General features: G+C 41.8%; 2 protein-coding genes across 5 annotated transcripts in view; one reads left to right on the forward strand and one right to left on the reverse strand.

Annotated features, from left to right (window-relative positions):
• Window positions 1-2,851, reverse strand: part of ATXN7L1 (ataxin 7 like 1) — a 114,571-nt gene extending 111,720 nt beyond the window's left edge. For 2 of the 4 annotated variants that reach the window (XM_055710977.1, XM_055710978.1), the window contains exons 1-2: window positions 2,587-2,850; window positions 2,002-2,070 (exon numbers count right to left, since the gene is read on the reverse strand). In XM_055710977.1, coding sequence (XP_055566952.1) covers window positions 2,002-2,070; window positions 2,587-2,701 — 184 coding nt within the window. In that variant the 5' untranslated portion in view covers window positions 2,702-2,850. Of the gene's footprint in view, window positions 1-2,001; window positions 2,241-2,586 lie in introns of those variants that run through there. The other 2 variants (XM_055710979.1, XM_055710980.1) reach the window with 2 other exon arrangements.
• Window positions 2,852-2,937: 86 nt separating this feature from the next.
• CDHR3 (cadherin related family member 3) overlaps window positions 2,938-17,697 on the forward strand; it is a 66,458-nt gene continuing 51,698 nt past the window's right edge. Inside the window, exon 1 of the mRNA XM_027797642.2 lies at window positions 2,938-3,201. The gene's annotated coding sequence lies outside the window, so the exon portion shown is untranslated. The remainder of the gene's footprint in view (window positions 3,202-17,697) is intronic.

Below are 17,697 nucleotides of genomic sequence, written 5' to 3' on the forward strand. Positions count from 1 at the left end.
TTTACAGTGGGTGTTCAGACACACAGATGGGTGCAGTGAAAACACCTCTATTAACAGACTGCTGAAGTGAATACAGTAGAAATATTTCAACACGTACTAATTTATTCAAACTGTGAAAGTTCTTTCTAAGTGATCCAAAGCAAGTTACTACTCAGAAGCAATAAAATTCCTAAAGCTTTTTATTTTCTAAATATAACAGTCAGTTTGGGCTTTTTAAACCATATTACAACATAAGTACTATAAAAGCTAGTAGAGTGCTTCACACCTGTCACTGTCAGCAATGACATCACACTTTGTTTGGAAATAATTTTTCTGGACAGCGAGTTTAAATAGAGCTCCTTTGACAGAGTCTCTAACCCCCCCCAAAAACAAACAATGAGAGATTAGAGCTGATAATCTAAACCGAATCTTTCTAGGAAACAATCTGCATATTATCTATGACTAAGGAGCAGGGATGTGCTTCAATCTTTATATCTCAAGTAAGCTTATAGTAGGAATTAGTGTCCAAGAACTTCTAGGTGCAAAGTATTTTACCTCAACAAATTAAGCTCCTTATTAAGGCCAAGCTCTAGTAGCAAGATTTTTGTTCCGATTAATTCAGAAACAAATGTACATTCAACATTACTGATAAGACGTACAAGTTCTTTGAGCCTTGAATCTTTTACCTATAAATATACTACATGAAAACCCCAGTTCTGCCTCTCACTTATTTTGGGGCTGGCAAAATAAGATAGGTTCAGGCATGTAAGAATGAAGACAGGAATACAATCAAGCTTGGCATCTCTATAAAGGTCTTTCAAAAGGGAGGTTTTAGGATATTTTAAATAATTTTATTTAATGTGTACTCTGTGCAATTTTATAGTTTACCACACAAATCTACGTTACTGATTAATTCATTCTTTTTTCAAGAGCTTGTTTAGAAAACATACAATTCATTTAAGCTGCCAAGATGCTCAAAATTGAACGCACGTGTAACGACAACTATAATATAACGAGAAACTTAACATCATTTCAGAATATATATTATGACATTACAGGTAATAGTGGTTTTTTTCTCAGCATGAGTAAGTCACACCGAAGTTTCACTCTGATGGGACTGTTAAACCGACTTCACAAGAAATACTTCTCATTACAGAAAGGCTGTAATGTATACTGCTTTCTTAACAAACCGGAAACAAACAGAAAGCTACAGAAAAATATATATCCCAAACCATTTCACTAGTTGCATCAGGTGTTACCCCAGCATGATGTCGCCATGCACAAAATAAACAAAATGTGTAAATTAGATGTGCCTAAGCTCAACACTGAAGTTTCTCCTTTTGCAACTGACAGAACTGTGTCAGGTATGGCATGTGAGCAAATACCATTAGCGTGGAATTTGCCTGTTCATACTTATGGTACAAGAAAACCTTGTGGCCCAAATGACCTATTATATTTGGTTTTGCACAATATGCATGGCTTGGCCTAACGTAAGATAATATTAGACGTTACTCACTCAGTTGACTGTAAGTCACACTCAGCAGTGAGAATGAAAGAACAAAATGCGACTTGAGCTAAACTGAATGAACTCAAAGATCGCAACAGACCGCTTCTCTCCGTGAATGAAAATGTTTTTCACTCTAGTCACTAACAATAATAAAACATTTAAAGTTGATGCACAGGTTTATATGCTTATCTTCACACAGAAGCATGTGAAACATTGCACCAAGGGGCAGGTTTCTCAAAAAAAATCCAATATGGCCACTGATGTGTAGTTGTCTTTTGACTTAAAATTGCCTTATCTTTTACCACGTCTGTCAGTCGCACGCATACACCTGTTATACCCATACTTCAAAAGAAGTTGACACAGTGACAGTCATCTGTGTGTATCCAACCCTGAAACATTCTTCACGGCAGAGAGATCCATAGGCTATTAGGCTACCCTGTCAAGGCCAAACCACAGTCACCCACAGCCACCAAGAGACAGACAGGTAGAGAGGTGTGCCAGCACTATCCACTTACCTTCTTTATTAAGCCTCATAACCTCCCTGCTTTTTCCACCCTCCTTTCCAGTCTCTTCTAGATCTACACCTGCAGAAGAGAAGCAGAGTCAGGAAGCGCCGAGGGCCCAGAGGTGTGCATTTATTGTTTGGCGGGGGGAGGAGGAGAGGTGAGGAGGTGAGCAGTGTTTCTATTTGCAACAGCAAAAGCACAATGGTCGGAGCATCTGCCAGGGAGCGGAACCGCCGGGCCCCCCGCGGCAGCACCCTCCGGCCCCCCCCGCAGCATCCTCCGGCCCCTCCGCGCATCCTCCCCCTCGCCCCCTTCCCCCACCGCGGCGCCGGCCCAGCGGCGGAGCCCGCGCCGCGGGGCAGCGGCACGGCACAGCACGGCGTGCGCCAGCGCCTCCCGCACACATGGCACCGGGGGCTCGGCGCGTCAGCTGAGCGCCCGGGGGGGCGGCACCTCCCGCCGCGCGGCGCGGCCCCGGGGAGGGGGGGAGGGGGGGCGGCCCGGCCGGGCCCCCGGCCCCTGGCCCCGCCGCCGTGCGTGCGCTCCGGGGGAGGGGAGCGGCGTGCCGAGCCGCGGGCCGGTCCCTGCCCTTACTGTGCGGGGGGGCGGCGCCGTGCGCGTGCGGGGGGGCGGCCTCCCGCACCCAGGCGGCCCAGGGCTGGCCCAGGAACGCCTCGGGACTGGGCACGGGCCGCTCCAGGGCCGCCATGGCGCCGCGCCTGCTCCTGCCTCCTTGTTGCTTTTCCCGTTTCCTTCGGCGGCGGCGGCGGCGAGCGAGCGAGCGAGACACGGGATTCGAGAACGCCGCACGTCATCCTCGGGACGTTCCGCCGCCCACACGGGGGTAGTGTCAGCCCCTGCTCCCTATCAGATCGGGCTCCCCGCCGCCCAGCGCGCATGCCCGCGCCCCCCGCGCCTGCGCGCCGCGCCCCGCGACGCCGCCGGCAGCCGGGCCTGCCGCCCGCCCCGAGGGGGGCGCCGGCCCCGCGCCGGCTGCGCGCCGCGCTCCGCGGCCCCGCGCATTGTCGCCGCCCGGCCCGGCCTGGCGCGGCCCAGCCCGGCCCGGCCCGGCCGGGCCCGGCGGAGCCGCCGCCGCCGCCCCGTGGAGCGGAGCGGAGCGGTGCCGGCGGCCGAAGAGCCTCGCCGGGAAGGCAGCCGCTGGGTTGCGCGCCCGGGGGTTGTGTGCCCCGCGTCTCGCAGCGCCCCGCAGTAAGTCCCTGGGACGCGCTTTCGGTAATTGCGGCACGGCCCCCGCGGCCCGGAAACGGGCCCGGACTGCGGTGGAGCGGCTCCCCCTCCTCCCGACCCCTTCCAGCTGCGCTCCTGTGGATCACCTATAACCACAACCACAGCCATTTTGTTGTCCAAATACTACCTAATCTGTGTGTGAGTACGGGCTGCGTCTGTTTGCAAATGGGTTTTCTCTTGTTTTGATGTTTTAGGCTGCAGTACAGCAGCTCTGAACTCACAGGTCCCGCGCCTCTCCAATAATGCCAAGGTTTCCATCTCGCAATACATAACCTATGGGATGTACATGCTTCTAATGTAATTTCAGGACCGTGTCATTTCTGGCTTATTTATTGAGATAAGAATAGAAGATAACACTACCGTGAAGATTTCTGTACTCGATATACCTAATTTGGCTAAGGAGTTAGGGCATAAGCACATTGCTCCAGCTCACACCTATCAAGCCAAACATAAACACCACTCACTGGTGAAGGACCTGGTTTCATTTAAGCAGCCTCACTGACTCCACATGCAGCATCTTTCAGACAGCTGTACAGCCCCAGCAGGAGTACTGATACTGAAGTTTGTGGTTCAACAGACACTTCTCAGAGTGGTGGTGTGGACTGTATGTGGTCCCTTCCCCGTCCTACCTCTCTTCCCAGCCTCTCATTTAAGGCCCTTTGTCACCATTCACTTTTTGCTGGTTCAAACCGTGGTGGGACAACACTGAAGCAGAGCATGGAATTAATCTAGACTCAGGAAAAAAGAACAGCATTTAGGGCTCCCTCAAGGGTTGGAGCAGTGGTCAGAAGGGCAGGACAGGAGTTGCTGAAGTCAGCACTGCTGCCTGCAGAAAGGTACGTGGTAGTACAGTCTACAATCAATTTAAGTAAATTTCTTACAGTTTCATTAGAACTGGGCTCTTTGCAGTGCTAAAATGGATAAACATCTGGGGCAAAGGACAAACCCTTTGCTTTATATATCCTGTCAACGGATGCAGTATTAAATACAGACAGCATTCACACTCCACCTCTTTCAAAAAGTAGCTGGAATATACAAGTCCTATCTGTAATACCCAGAGGCAAGCCTAAAAGCTGTCATACCCTATGGCCTGGCCAGAGTGTCTCCAGTTGTGTAACATTAGCTACAAGAAACTACAGGAGCGCAATTAAAAGAGAGAGGCAGAAAGCTCACCAAAGTATGCCTGAAAAGAGAACCAGTCAATGGCAGCAGGCTTATTAGCAACCAGTGTGAAGCAGCCGTAAGATGCGTGACCTTAGATACATTACACAGGGAATTTCCAGAAGCAGAAAGGTTAGTCATGGTATAATATGCAGCCCAGGCAAGACCTATCCTGGAATATTAAGTACAGTTCTAGCCACCAGTTTAAATTAATCTTCCTACAAAAAAGTGTGGAAAGGGTTATCAGAATGATCAAAGGAATTAAGAGTCTATCATATGAGAAGAGCTTGACTTAGTCTAGCAAAATTCAGCTGGGAATGGATATGATTGATGTTTTTAATTACAAGGAGACATAATCATCAGTGAGGAAGAAAAAATAAAGAATAGACATAAAGTGCTTATGTTGAGGATGAAAACTTTGCTCACTACACATAAAACTCTTTGGTTAGGAATAGCAAGATGGAATTCCTTAGAAGGAATGATAAATGACATGAACTTAATAGTCAACCATGTTTGGCACTTGTGCTCAAATTCACTGCAGGATAGTTGAACAAAAGTCTTTACGGCGGACAAACAGTCTCATAATTAAAGAAGTTACACTGCACAGCTTATGTCATAACACTTCTGTGATTACCCAAGACATGTATCTGGAGAGAAGGTACAAAAGCAAGTCATGTGAGCACCCAGGAAATCCCCATCAATGAAAACCAACGTAAGATTTCAGGGAAGTACGTATGGCCAAGCATCTAGTATTAAACACTGCCACAGGATACACAAGCAATAAAGCAATTCCTAACCACACAACTGAGAAAAAACAGGAGGGGGAGGGGGAAACTATTTAATACAAGCAGCCACAAACCAAGCAAAAAAAGTGAAGAAACTTTCCAACTTTAACACATGGCACTAATCTACATGCTGCTTACCATGACACACTGCAGAACTACAGTCTAGGCTCTAACAGAAACAGACCATATGAAGGAAAATTAGCATTAAATCAAAGATGCAAGATGTACCAATTCCTTCCTAAAAAGAAACAATCCAGTGACTTACAGTTCAAGAGAAAGGTTTCCAAAGCCCTCCCAAAGGAATTCTTCCTCCTCCCAGCCATATGTATTCAAGAACAACATTATCATTAAACAAATGGTTCCACAGTCTTCAGAACAGATTTGCCCAACTTCCTAACGATCAGCATCTTTTGTTTCAAAAGTGCAAGTTCTGCTCTGATTATGTCTATGCTACCTCTGTCTGTACCAAGGAATGAACCCCATCCCTGAGGAAACTATAGATCAGTTCGTGTCCATTGGTTTGTAGGGTGCAAGTCCTGAAGCTGCACAAAAGTAGCCTCCATTCTGCGCTAGGGCTTTTCCCCAAGAGCACTACTTATTTCACTCCGGACTGGAACCAAATCAAACTAGTGTATGGAGCATGGACAACTGTGTTATGCTCTACAGCCCTGTAGCAAAATACAAAGAGAGCTGATCTGACATTATAGAACTTTTTCCCATGGTTGGGAATATCCGTAGTTCTCTGTTGTGATTGTGAACTCAGGCTGCAGCTTTACCATAGCAAGGGCATTCAGATGGTTTCTTCTTCCTTTTTCCTGGCATCTGCTTTCACAAAGTTTGTAGGAAGACAGTTCTATTTAAGACTTTTGCTCCTCTTTCAAATTTGTTTTTATTAATCAATGGATCTGAAAGTTATGGGTGGAGAGGAAAAAAGGGAGGGAAAGGCACAAACATGATCATAGAAGAATTACTTCCATAGGAAATGAGCAAAAGAACTGCACATGAAAGTGCAGATTAAACATTCTCTGTTTCTTTTGCACCTGCTCACCAATACAAAAATTTAATTCTTCTATGACCTTGAACAAGTCACTTTGCTATAGAAAAATAATTAAGTCAGTCAGAAAAGGTACTTCTTTCCCTCCCCAGTCCCTATGGATCTTGTTTTATTTCAACTGCCAACTAGAGGCTTCCTGTTACCATGTGTTTTTTCAGAATTCAATATAATGCAGCCTTGATCTTAGTTGCAGCTTCTAAATACTACAGTGGTCCAATCATAACATGGAATTAAAAAAGTAAACTATAAGCAAATTAAGACCTTTAATTAATAAGCAGGAAAATACAGATGAAACCTGAACTCTAATCTTTTTAATCCATATATCACAGGTCTTTTAATAAGATGATTTCCAAATGCAAGCTTTCCACCAAGTAACCAGGAGATAAAAATCATATGGTCCTACATCTACTTACTAGGATTATAGTTAAAGAGTTGGGCTTTATAAAAGCACAGGAAAAGTTACGACATTTAGAAGAGGTCCAAACCTGTGTATCAATCTCTGGCTTATGTGGAGATTCATCCAACTTTTATATGATTTTCAGGATCTAAATGTTAAAAGATAACAAACTAAACTAGCAGTTCTCACATGTGGCTATCAGGAACATTGTATGTAGTCACCATGTAGAAATAATGACATGATTCCATATCAACTCCGCTGTCATATGCTGAGAAAACATGACTTTGCTGAAGATGCATGTGTAGTCACAATAACAACAACAAAAATTTGTGACCCTCTGCTTTAAATCATGTACACCTGGCAGTACGTGCACCAGATGGCTTTTAATGGGCTACAAAAGTATTAAAAAACCCCAGCTGTATAAGGCTTCACTATTATAACAAGATTATAAACATATGATATTTTTGTGACAAAGTCATTATTGTTTAAGCAGTTTGGCAAGAGATTCATTAGTACTTCTCAGGATCCTATTTTGCAATGGATTTACCACAATAGTGGTTTTATCTTACATAGTAGAAATTATTACCTAGCAGACAGTTTTATGAACGCAGGTATCTAGTTTGGTGGGAATGGAACCGTAGATGAATCACAAGACTTTCTTAAAGATAGTCACCAATGGAGTTTGCATGTGAAAATCACCAGCAAACTAGCTGGCTGTTGGTAACACAACTACAAAAGCATCAAACCTCCTCGAGGATTTTGAGGAGTGTAAAACTAATTTATATGTTGACTTGTGTGCAAATTATTTTTATAGTGGATTTTTACACTCTTGCTAATTTTAGCCTGTAGATTAACTATCTGTACTCTCTCTTTCCACAGTGGATAAATCAAGTTACTATTTAATACTACAACAACACTTCAGAGGAAAAGATGCCAGAGGCATTTATATCGGGAAGGTGCAAAACCCACCAGATAGATAGTCCTGCCTTTCTCTGGCAAAACTGATTTAAAAAAAAAATAATAATGTGGTGTAGCATTCTTGTCTGCTATGTGATCGTTGTCAACAGCTAAATTCATTAAACAAACCAGATAGTTAACCCTCTTCCCCCTATCTAGGTTTCTGCAAAAAAGATGCGTACAGGATGGCCATTAAAACAAGTCAGCTCAGCACTTAACAAGCCAAATGTAAAAGCCACTATGAGCCAGGCTCCCCAGAGCCACTCTAGCCAGAAGTTCAGTCTCTGTACTATTTCTAAGCTCTTCGTATTTTCAGAAGGTGTCTCAAACACCATGTGGATGCCATCATAGAAATCTTGAGCTAGAAAACTGTATTAAATAGACACTCATAGTAGAGAAATCTATTTTAATGTCCTCTGAAACAGCACAAGAAAAAAAATCTAAATTAAGCTTTTGGTTCCATCTTAGCCAAAGAAGCCAGCACTCAAAACAGAAACAGTTAGAAAAATGGAGAACTGAAAAAGAAATTCTAAGTGAGATACTCTTGTATCCTAACAAAAACATATTTCTCAAACAAGTGTTGCAAATTGCTTCACACAAAACAAAACAATGCTCCAAACACTACAGCAGCACTAATCAGATGAAAAGGGAAATCTAAAGTATAACTAAACGGTATATTGCACAGATCTATGAACAGAAAATGCACAATAAGATAACGTATTACAGTAAACTCTGGAAAGTTTCAAGTAAAAATGCTACCAAAAAAAGGCCGTGAACTAGAGGTGAAAATCAACAGTTACTACACATTTCAAACCCAAGACAGTTATGCAAGCACTGTGAAAAAATAAATTGCACATCCTTTGATTCCAGTGTCTAAAAGCTTGTTCTAAACAATTTTGCTCAAGTATTGGTTGTAGTCTAAATGCATTAACATAGCACTGTACTGCAGATAATTTATCCTGCTTTTCAAGAGGATAATTTATCTTATGTACTGTATTACCATAGCTGGAGTGTTTATGATACCAAAGCTAGTAACGCCAAGTATCAATGTATTATAGGACTGCTTTGTACAGTGCAGACATGCATCTTCACTGGATGTGAGGACTTACTAATAGCTTGTAAGAAACAAAGCAGTTTCATTATTTTATGCAACAGTTTCAGGTTTCATCTAGGAGTGGCTGAGAGTTCACTTCAGACCCATCTTCCTTTCCAATACTTTCTCTCCCTCGAGAACATTCCCCATGTCCTGACTTCCACCAAACACTTGAATATCCAGTCTCAGCGCTATAGTATGAACCCTTATGAAACATGGATCTCAAACTTGGAACTTCTTAAAACACACTACCCAAGGTCCCTGGTGTAACACTTCATCAGGTGGACTTAGGGCAAGGAGCTGAGGATTAGACCAAGTTGGGGGAGTGTATTCACTGCAGAACACTGAGGGGTAGATTCTTAACAGTATGGCTATTTGGGAAGATGTGAGACATGAATGACAGGTCAGAGTGCTTGACAGGCTAAAATTCAGTTTCCCTGTATTGACAGGTATTCAGGAAAGATAACAGGGGAATTGTTTTAAAACATCCTCAGGGCATGTTTCTTACTGCTCCTTAAAATTATTAAGCATGTCTAGAACTGGTGCAGTGAATCACTTGTATTTTACTTACTAAATATTTATCTGTTTTATTTGAAACAGTTTCTTGGTAAATAACAGCAACAATAATATCTTTGAAGGCCATATCCAGAGTCTAGAGGAAGGCTCTTAACTGTCCACTTGGGACAGAAACGAAGAAAGTTGTAGGAATTCCCTGCATTTTTTAAAGATATGGCGAAGTTCTTTAGATTTAGAGATAAAGAACACTGGGGGATGGAGTTACCCTCACCTCAGTATCAAGTCTGCATTCAAACAGCATGCTACTTTCGTAAGCTTTGGTCTCTCACAATGCCCGTGTGAATAACAAAAAACACAAAATACGGCTCCCCAAAGATCTTAAAACATTTCTCATGAGGTAGGCATAGAAATATTCTTTCATTAAAAATTAAGTTTGCCCTGCTGAATAATGCATATTATAACTTGCCATTCACCAGCCACGTCTGTGTGTGTTGGCAGCACACAACAGCAACTTTCTGCATCTCCCTTACTGCATCGCAGTCAATTTGCTTCTGTTGCCTCTCAGTGTAGATGCCATGTTTCTCCTGTTTGTATCCCTCTTTATTCCAGACGCTTCACTTTTCTGAATTTTGTTTGCTTCTTTCTGTCACTTTTACCCTAACACTGCAGAGTAGGTTTTCATCTCCCATCGGGTTTCTCTGCTGAAGCACCATCTTGGGGCCTGTTTTTTGCTCCCAGCCTCTCACCCACCATGCTCACACTTGGGCCCAGCTGCCTCACCAAACGCTACCGTGTCTTTAATATGCCTTCCTTTGCTTTTTGTCCCCTGCTTTGCAGTTAGGAGCCTCTCCTCTCCCCTGCCTCCCTCAGTGGAGTCATGTCTCCACCTCCCACCAGTGGGCTGCCTCTCTCCTCACAAAGCCATTTAGAGTTGCCCTCTTCTCCTTTTTAAACATTTCCTCACCTGTCTGGGGGAAAGCTCTCTTTCCTTCTCCTCTTCTTTCAGCAGCCAGTTCTCCTCTGCCTCTCCCTGGGCAGCCAGCAGTCCTTCCCAGCCTTCCCCCAGCCCTGGCTGGAGGCCCCTTTCCCTCAGCGCAGAGGCCTGCCTCCCCTCCCGCCATTTTCTGTAAGTGCTGTCGCACAGGCTTCCCCCGTCCCAAGGGCTCACTGACTCCCACTGTAAATGGAGGCTCATTCCTGACAGGGCCAAGCGGCGTGTGTGAGTAGGCTGAGGGGAGGCACTCCAAGGGCTGCCAGAATAGCAAAATAAAGATTTCAGCCTGGGTGGACTGCCCCTTGGCATTTGGGAGACAGTTGAATTTTACTTCAGCCTGGCTCTGGAAGTTTGGGGCTGCCCAGACAAGAGGTCGCAGTGATGCCTTTGGTGGAGGTCACGTTTGGGCCCTAAATCCGTCGATAGCCGGATAGCGAGGCAAGTCGACAGTGAGGGCTCAGCCCGCTTGCACAGCTCCCCAAGCACTCACTGCTTCCAGAAGCTGGCTCCAATCACACATTGCTTGAGGTCCTGAAATGTTTTGACAGTTGTTATGGTATGTCCTCTTTCCAGCTTGTACAGGAAGCAGACATGTTGAAATCACAGAAGAAAGCAAGCCTGTTCGTCTTGTATTTCTGGCTGAGGCTGGAAGTGGAGTGCCAGAAATCAATTGTGTCTCATCTATTGTACAGAGAAGTCTCTTGTAGCTCCTCACATTGCCATGCTAAGTTTGTGAGGAGCTTTGTCCTGAGAAGATCCCCATCCCAACCTGGAAGAGTCAAAGATAGTGTATTCTGATAAGCACTGCGAATTCTGTACTCAGCCCAAATGGATCTCCAAGGCCTTAGCAGGAATGTGGGTATAGTGAGCGACGTGCCTGACAGTTAATGGCACCTGAAGTAAAAAATCTGCTTGATATTTAAGCATTGGCTTACATGCAATAGGAGGTTGTTTCACAGATGTTTTGATACTGCCATCCTTCAAAACGTCTCACAGGCTACCTTGCACTTCTGTCATCAGACTTCACCAGACATTTTACAAAGGCAACATGGCTGCAAAGAACAGATCTGGATAGGCCTCAGGTACAGTCTCACAGATCTAATGAATTTTTGAATTAAATCCTCCTCTTAATGATGTAAATATGTTGTCCTTTGATAGTCTATTTATTGGAAACCTGTAGTTTGATGAGTGTTCCTAAGGCACTATTTCCTTCAAGCAGACAAAGTATAAGCACAAAGTACTAATGATTCTCTGGGGTTAGAAGGAAAAACATAGCTAGTCAAGAAGACAAAGTAAAAGTTGAGACTTTATTAAAAATATCCCATGTTGCCTGTAAAGGGTGCACACTTCTGAAATGCCTAGGAGCTAAGATTGCAACTTTGCAGGTTTAGATTAAGAAAATCTTTGTATGTCTAAGGCCAACAAATATTTTAACTGGCTAATAACCTCCAGTGATGCAGCTCTGTGTGTTGAATTGTCTGGTTTTGTAGATAATCAGCATGTGACATTTGATATATGCAAAAGTTGCAAGACCAATGAAAAGTGAGAAATACTGGTTTAGGAGAAAAAAACCACACTAAAAATCATTATAAAATCAGCATTTGAGTATTTTGTAGTTCAGATACCTGTTTGATGCAAGATTATAGCCAGAACTGTCTGTTGTTTTCCAAATCTTGTAATCGACAGATAAAAAAAAAATGTTTTTCCTTTACGAGACAGTGGGCATCTGTGAATTTTCTCTATGTTTAATTCTGCTGAAAAATATACAATAATAATAGATCAATTAAACATATTTAAATTCAAACCATTTACTAAACACAAACTCCTCTTCCTCCTTGTGTGGAATTGGAGTCTTATTCTGCATATAATAAATCTGAGCTATTACTTTTTTAATTGTATTCATATTTACATTCAAGGACTATAATAATCTGATAAGACAGTGCTTGTTTTTCCTTCTGTGCTAAGAATGTTATTTTTCTCTGGCCATTGCACCTATTAGTGACTTCAAAATACCGTTACGATTGTAGCCTGTGAAAAGCCACAAAAAATCAGAATACTTTATGTGTAGTGGACTGTATAGTTTATCTTTTGGAAAGCTACCAAAATCAGTATACTTTATGTACAGCGGACTGAAAAATCTCAAGGAAGATTATCTGTCTAAACATATTTTGGCTGGCAAGAGGTGTCTACTCTTCCGTTTACAAGAATAGTGGAGCCTTTTTTCTGTGCCCACACCCACCATCATAATGATCATAATCAGTACAGCCAAGTCAAATGTATTAGTAGCATAAACAGTGGCATTTTATGGAATTTATGTTTGTGTCACAGTAGAATTGGGCACTGTTAAATATTTCTAAAGTTGTTCTTAACCAATGGATCAGAACTTATGTCATGCTGTTATAAACAAATACAGATAGGAAGTCAGAGGCTGTATGGAAACAGTGAGTTAAGGTGGTGAAAAGACCTAACACCTGTCCCTTGATAAACACAACATTTAATAGCAGTACAGTACAAATTCCTTGAAATAGAGAGATGAGTCTACATTGGAGGGGTTAGAAAATGGTCTTGTTTGGAGAACTTACGGGTGCATGGAACCACGAACATGTGTATTCTGTGTTTGCAGGGGGAAAACTTGAAGGCCATCTCTAGGTCCTGAAAGTGCTCATGTGGGTGAATTCTTCCATTTATGCAGGGTTTAATATTTTTGCCTGTGGAAATTTTTACATCAGCCTACAGAATCCCCTCAGTCAATCTGAATCTTAATGCAGCCAACTGTTCTGTTCTGTTCTCACGCTGCATTTGTGGTGTAAGAGTCTAAGAGCATGCTGTGTCAGCCATGGGATTATTGGTCCTAGATTTTGCAAAATTTCCCATACACACGTTTAAAACAACAGCAGACAATTATGAGAGTTGGCAGATACCACAGATGCAATTGTTTTCACCAGTTAAAATAGATGTTCTAGGAACATTTCCTTACTCAAATCTTTAGTTAGTTCGGGGCTGATGAAATACAATCCTTCCTGTTGTCTGCTGCCCTCAGTGTATCCTCTGGGTAAAACAATCAGCAGGACGTCCATCTTTCTTGCTCCTTCTTGCTCTTCACCTGCCAGTCTCACCTTTTAGATCACTGCTTCAGGTAATTTGCTGGGCTGCCTCTCTGATCTGCTGCCCCTACAGCTATCCAGCCTTTGCAAAGGCTTCAGAAGAATCATACATCAAAATAACTATTCCATCAAAACTGAACTATGCTGGAAAGATGGTTGAACTCATCAGCAATTTGTTTCAAAAGGGAGCATGGATAATAAGTTCCATTGGTATCAAAATGTCATGTGTTAATATTTAAGGAATGGTGATGATGATGATGTCACTGTTGTCTTTTACTTTCCTTTTTTTCCTGTCCTTCTCTCTAACTTGAACTGACCTGGGATTAAACAATCAGAAATGTCACCGTAACTTGCTTCTCATGCTAAAAGAGCACATATAGGCTAACCTCAGCACACAACAGAAATGGTTGGAGTGGCAAAAGGTAAACAACAGTTTACAATAGGTACACATGTGATCTTGACTGATTCGTTTATACCCACACCCTGCCTGCAGCACAAGTGGCCACACATCAGTGAGATGATAGAAGTTTTCCTTTCTTTTCTACCCATTCACTTCCCTACTCTGTTTACCTAAGCAGCAGGAGTCATCTTAACAGTTGTTAGTGAGATAAGGTACAGAATTTAATACATCTTCTTGTCCCTTTGGAAAGACTTTTGGTAATTTTGGAATGAATGTCTTATTCTCTCCAGGATACTCTGAATGTAAATTTGGAAAGAGGAATTCCTCCAAATAATTATAGTTTAAATGCTGAATTCCAAATATATTTATTTTCTTTGCTTTTTTGTTGGTGCACATTGCATACAAGCTTTAAGAGATTTCTTTTTTGTGGTTGCTATGGTAAAAAACAGTCCCCAGTCCTTTTACTTAAAATCCATGAACTCCAATTAACTGTTTAATGTTGTAACATACAACAGCTCTAGTAACACCTTAACAGCTTTGAGCATGATACTCCATCATATCAGCAGATGGTGATTTTTGGCATTCTGTGTTTTCAGTTTAGTCTTCTCCTTTATAATCCTTGCCATTATATCTTTTGACAAATACTTCTGGACTAACTTAATTGCAATTTGATTATACTGAGGCATTCCTCACATCTTTTTATATTTCCATTAAATATGACCAATACATGAAAAAAATGTTTGTACATGTATCCCTGGCAGCAATTATAAAAGCAGATTTCAATGTACCTTAAGAATCTGTTTCTTCTTATCTGTAACCATAAAAACACAGTCTTGAAATACCCTTAGTATGCTACAGTAGCCCTACACCTCAACAGAAAAGGTGACATAATTGATTCTTTTGGGAAGAAAGTGCAACCCTAAATGTTTGTCAAGTGTCTGAACTAAATAAGTTACCAAATTCAACTTGTTTTACCAAAGGGATTTGCCCTTTAATATTATTATTTTTATAGAGCTGGACACTGAATTCCCTATGAATATTGCTCAGTGTTTCAAAGATTTATGACTCATATAAATCTCTTTTAACATGGAGTTTCAATCATATTTAGAAAAAAGTTGACTTTGTCCAGACATTATCAAGAGCAAGATTATCGGGTAAAACCCTTTTTCAGCTGCTCTCTCTCTTTCTCCCATATAATACATTTGCATTCCATTCCTAATTTTTTTTTCCCAGTTAGAAATGGATTCTATCAATTTAAAATCAGGACTGTTCTTTGTTATTTTCCTTGAAGCTCCTTTATCTATTAAGGACACTTCAGATGTGTAATTCTGTAATAGAGGACAAAGAACCTTTTTTTTGGGGTAGCATTTCTTCTCCTTTAGGAAAAGAAAACAACAGTGAAAAGGAAAAGAACAGTTTTCCTAGAATCATAACAAGATAATTTTGCAGTTTCAAGTTTTGAAATATGAATGTCTCATTCACAGCTATTTTCTGGCTGACTCCAGGTTTCTATGATTATTATTTATTCAGTGCTGATAGTGTGCTTGACATGGTGCAAATATAGAAGGAGATATTCATGTGGACTATCTGCCAGGATTTCCTAGTTGTTAGTGGCAGTGTTAGCCTCTTTAAGCAAAAGCTTGAGGCTGTCTTTAAAACGGAGATGCTTATCCATCCTGCCAACATACAGCTTCATGCATATGACCATGGGAAACACTGCTTAAAAGCACCCAGCAAGGCTTTGGAAGGGTGGACCCAGTGGAGTTTAATTTAGTTAGGACAGCAGCAGTGTCTGGTAACTCTGACTGATCAGACCTCAAGACTAGTCATGATAACTTCAAAAGCTGGAAGTTTTTTAGGGAAAGGTAACTGGGAAGAATCAATATTCCTGATCTGATACCTAAAGAATCAAAGATGTTTGCCTGAGTGCCACATGCTTTTAAAATCCTGTGTCTTCTGTGAAGTCTGTGAACTCTTTTGTAACTTATCTGTGGTAACTGCCAACAACCCATGTGCTTAGTTCACCTGGACAGTGATGTTGGTGTACCTCAAGTTGTTGCTGCCATTGGCAGACTTCTGTTGCCAGACGGACGTCTGCCACTGGCTTTGTCAGAAACAGTATCTTCCAAATGTGAAGTGGCAGTGAAGACTTTTGTCAAAGACTAATTTCTCATGTTAGTGGCATTTGACCAAAAAAAAAATATTTCTTTTTAGTTTAAATGAGAGGATTGTTTGTCTCTATTAGAACAGTTACCATCTTTGAAATTCCTCTCCAATGGAGCCACAGCAAAATCATTGTAATAGATGAGATCTTTAGCGACTGTTTCTTGACTTTATACATGAAAGAGCAGAAGGGTTGCTTTTTCATGAATGAAGAATATTTTCCTCATGATCGCTTAAAACAATAACATCTACTCCCCTGAAAATCCCACCAAAAGAAACAACCTGCAGTGAGGGAAAAGGTGGAATACAAATACTTGTTTCTCCCTGGCTAGGATGAGCATTTCATTATCTGATCCTTTTCAGATATCCCAGCAGAATGAAAGGATGATGACAGTAAGCTTATTTCTTTGTCTGAGATGGTGATACCCCCTGTCCAAACTAACACTCAGAGGCCTTCGTTACAGAAACACAAGTCATATACAGGAGTCAATATCAAAAAGCCCCACATCCAGAAATGAACGTATCTGCCACCTATTGTACAGAAGCGGCCAAAGGAAAAAGACTCATAGAAAAATAAAAAAACTGAGGAATTTGAAAGCTGAAGTCAAATGTATTGAGCTCAGTTCAGAAGTGTAAAGAAGGTTAAAAAGTTATACATCAAGTCTAATGTATAAATTACAGTTCCTGTATTAGTCATAGTTCTTATATCCCAGAATTTTTTTGGAAAAGAAAGGGAGTGCCTAGGTTTCCTTGCCTCTCTACCCGTCACCAAAATACTTCCCTTTGTTTGCAAGCAATTTTTTACACTGAGAAAATGCCTGGTTTACTCTCAGAGGAAAAGTCTAATTAATTCTCATTTTACAAATCCTCCACAATATTTATTCAAAAGATTGGCAAATTCCAGGAAGTTCACCCATCCCTGAAAAAGAAGTTTTGTAAACAAATCTGGCAACAAATTCATTGAAACAGCAGCAGCCCTGTGAATCTGTCAAGATGTAGTTTGTTTCTGACACTTGATTAAATTCTTTTTGCTTAAGAATATAAAGTAATTTGCTACAAACCATTTAGCTGGGACATGGTGACTGCCCCTCTGATACTTCCCAGAGCATTAAATTCAACAGAAAAATCTAATAGTGTAATGTTTAGCTTTTTTTTTTTTTTTTTTAACAGAAGCAAAGCTAAATTTCTGTATTCACAAACCAGGAACAACATTAGAGGTTTCAGGATCTGTAAAACCCATTTATGGTGTACCCACAGCCTGGATCATCATTACTCCACATCCTCTGGACACAAATGGAGTGTTTTAGGCTGTGGTTCCACAGGCAGTTGCCCAGACCCCCTGTTTCCTGGCTATTTGTTCCTGGCTGTGTCATCCACTTGCTCACTTCTTACCCAGCATCAATTCATAGATTCAGTTCCCTGTGCGGCAACACCAGCATTTGTGCGGACATGTTAGCCTGGGCTACCCCAGGCTGAGATGAAACAACTAAGTGGACTGTACAGCTTAGGCTGGTTTTGTCAAGAAAAATGCCTATGTCCAGGAAAATGGTTTATGCTAGGAAACAGTCTCAGAGGTTTGCAAATATCAGTAAAGCAAAATGGCTAAACCCCACTGTCTGCCATTAGTGTCAATTAACACAAAAGATACATAGGTGTTGTTGTTAAACATGCATGGACATTACCTTTCTTTGCATTAAGATTGTCCATCCAACTGGACTACTGGTTGTGTGAACATTTTGGGGTGTCCATCTCTTCATTCTTAAAGAGATTTGGCATGTCATGTCACTGCAGCTCCTTAGCACAGGAAAACAATTTGTGAATTTATCTTATGTC

Source organism: Falco cherrug, chromosome 5 (assembly GCF_023634085.1).
Source record: "Falco cherrug isolate bFalChe1 chromosome 5, bFalChe1.pri, whole genome shotgun sequence".
NCBI lineage: Eukaryota > Metazoa > Chordata > Aves > Falconiformes > Falconidae > Falco > Falco cherrug.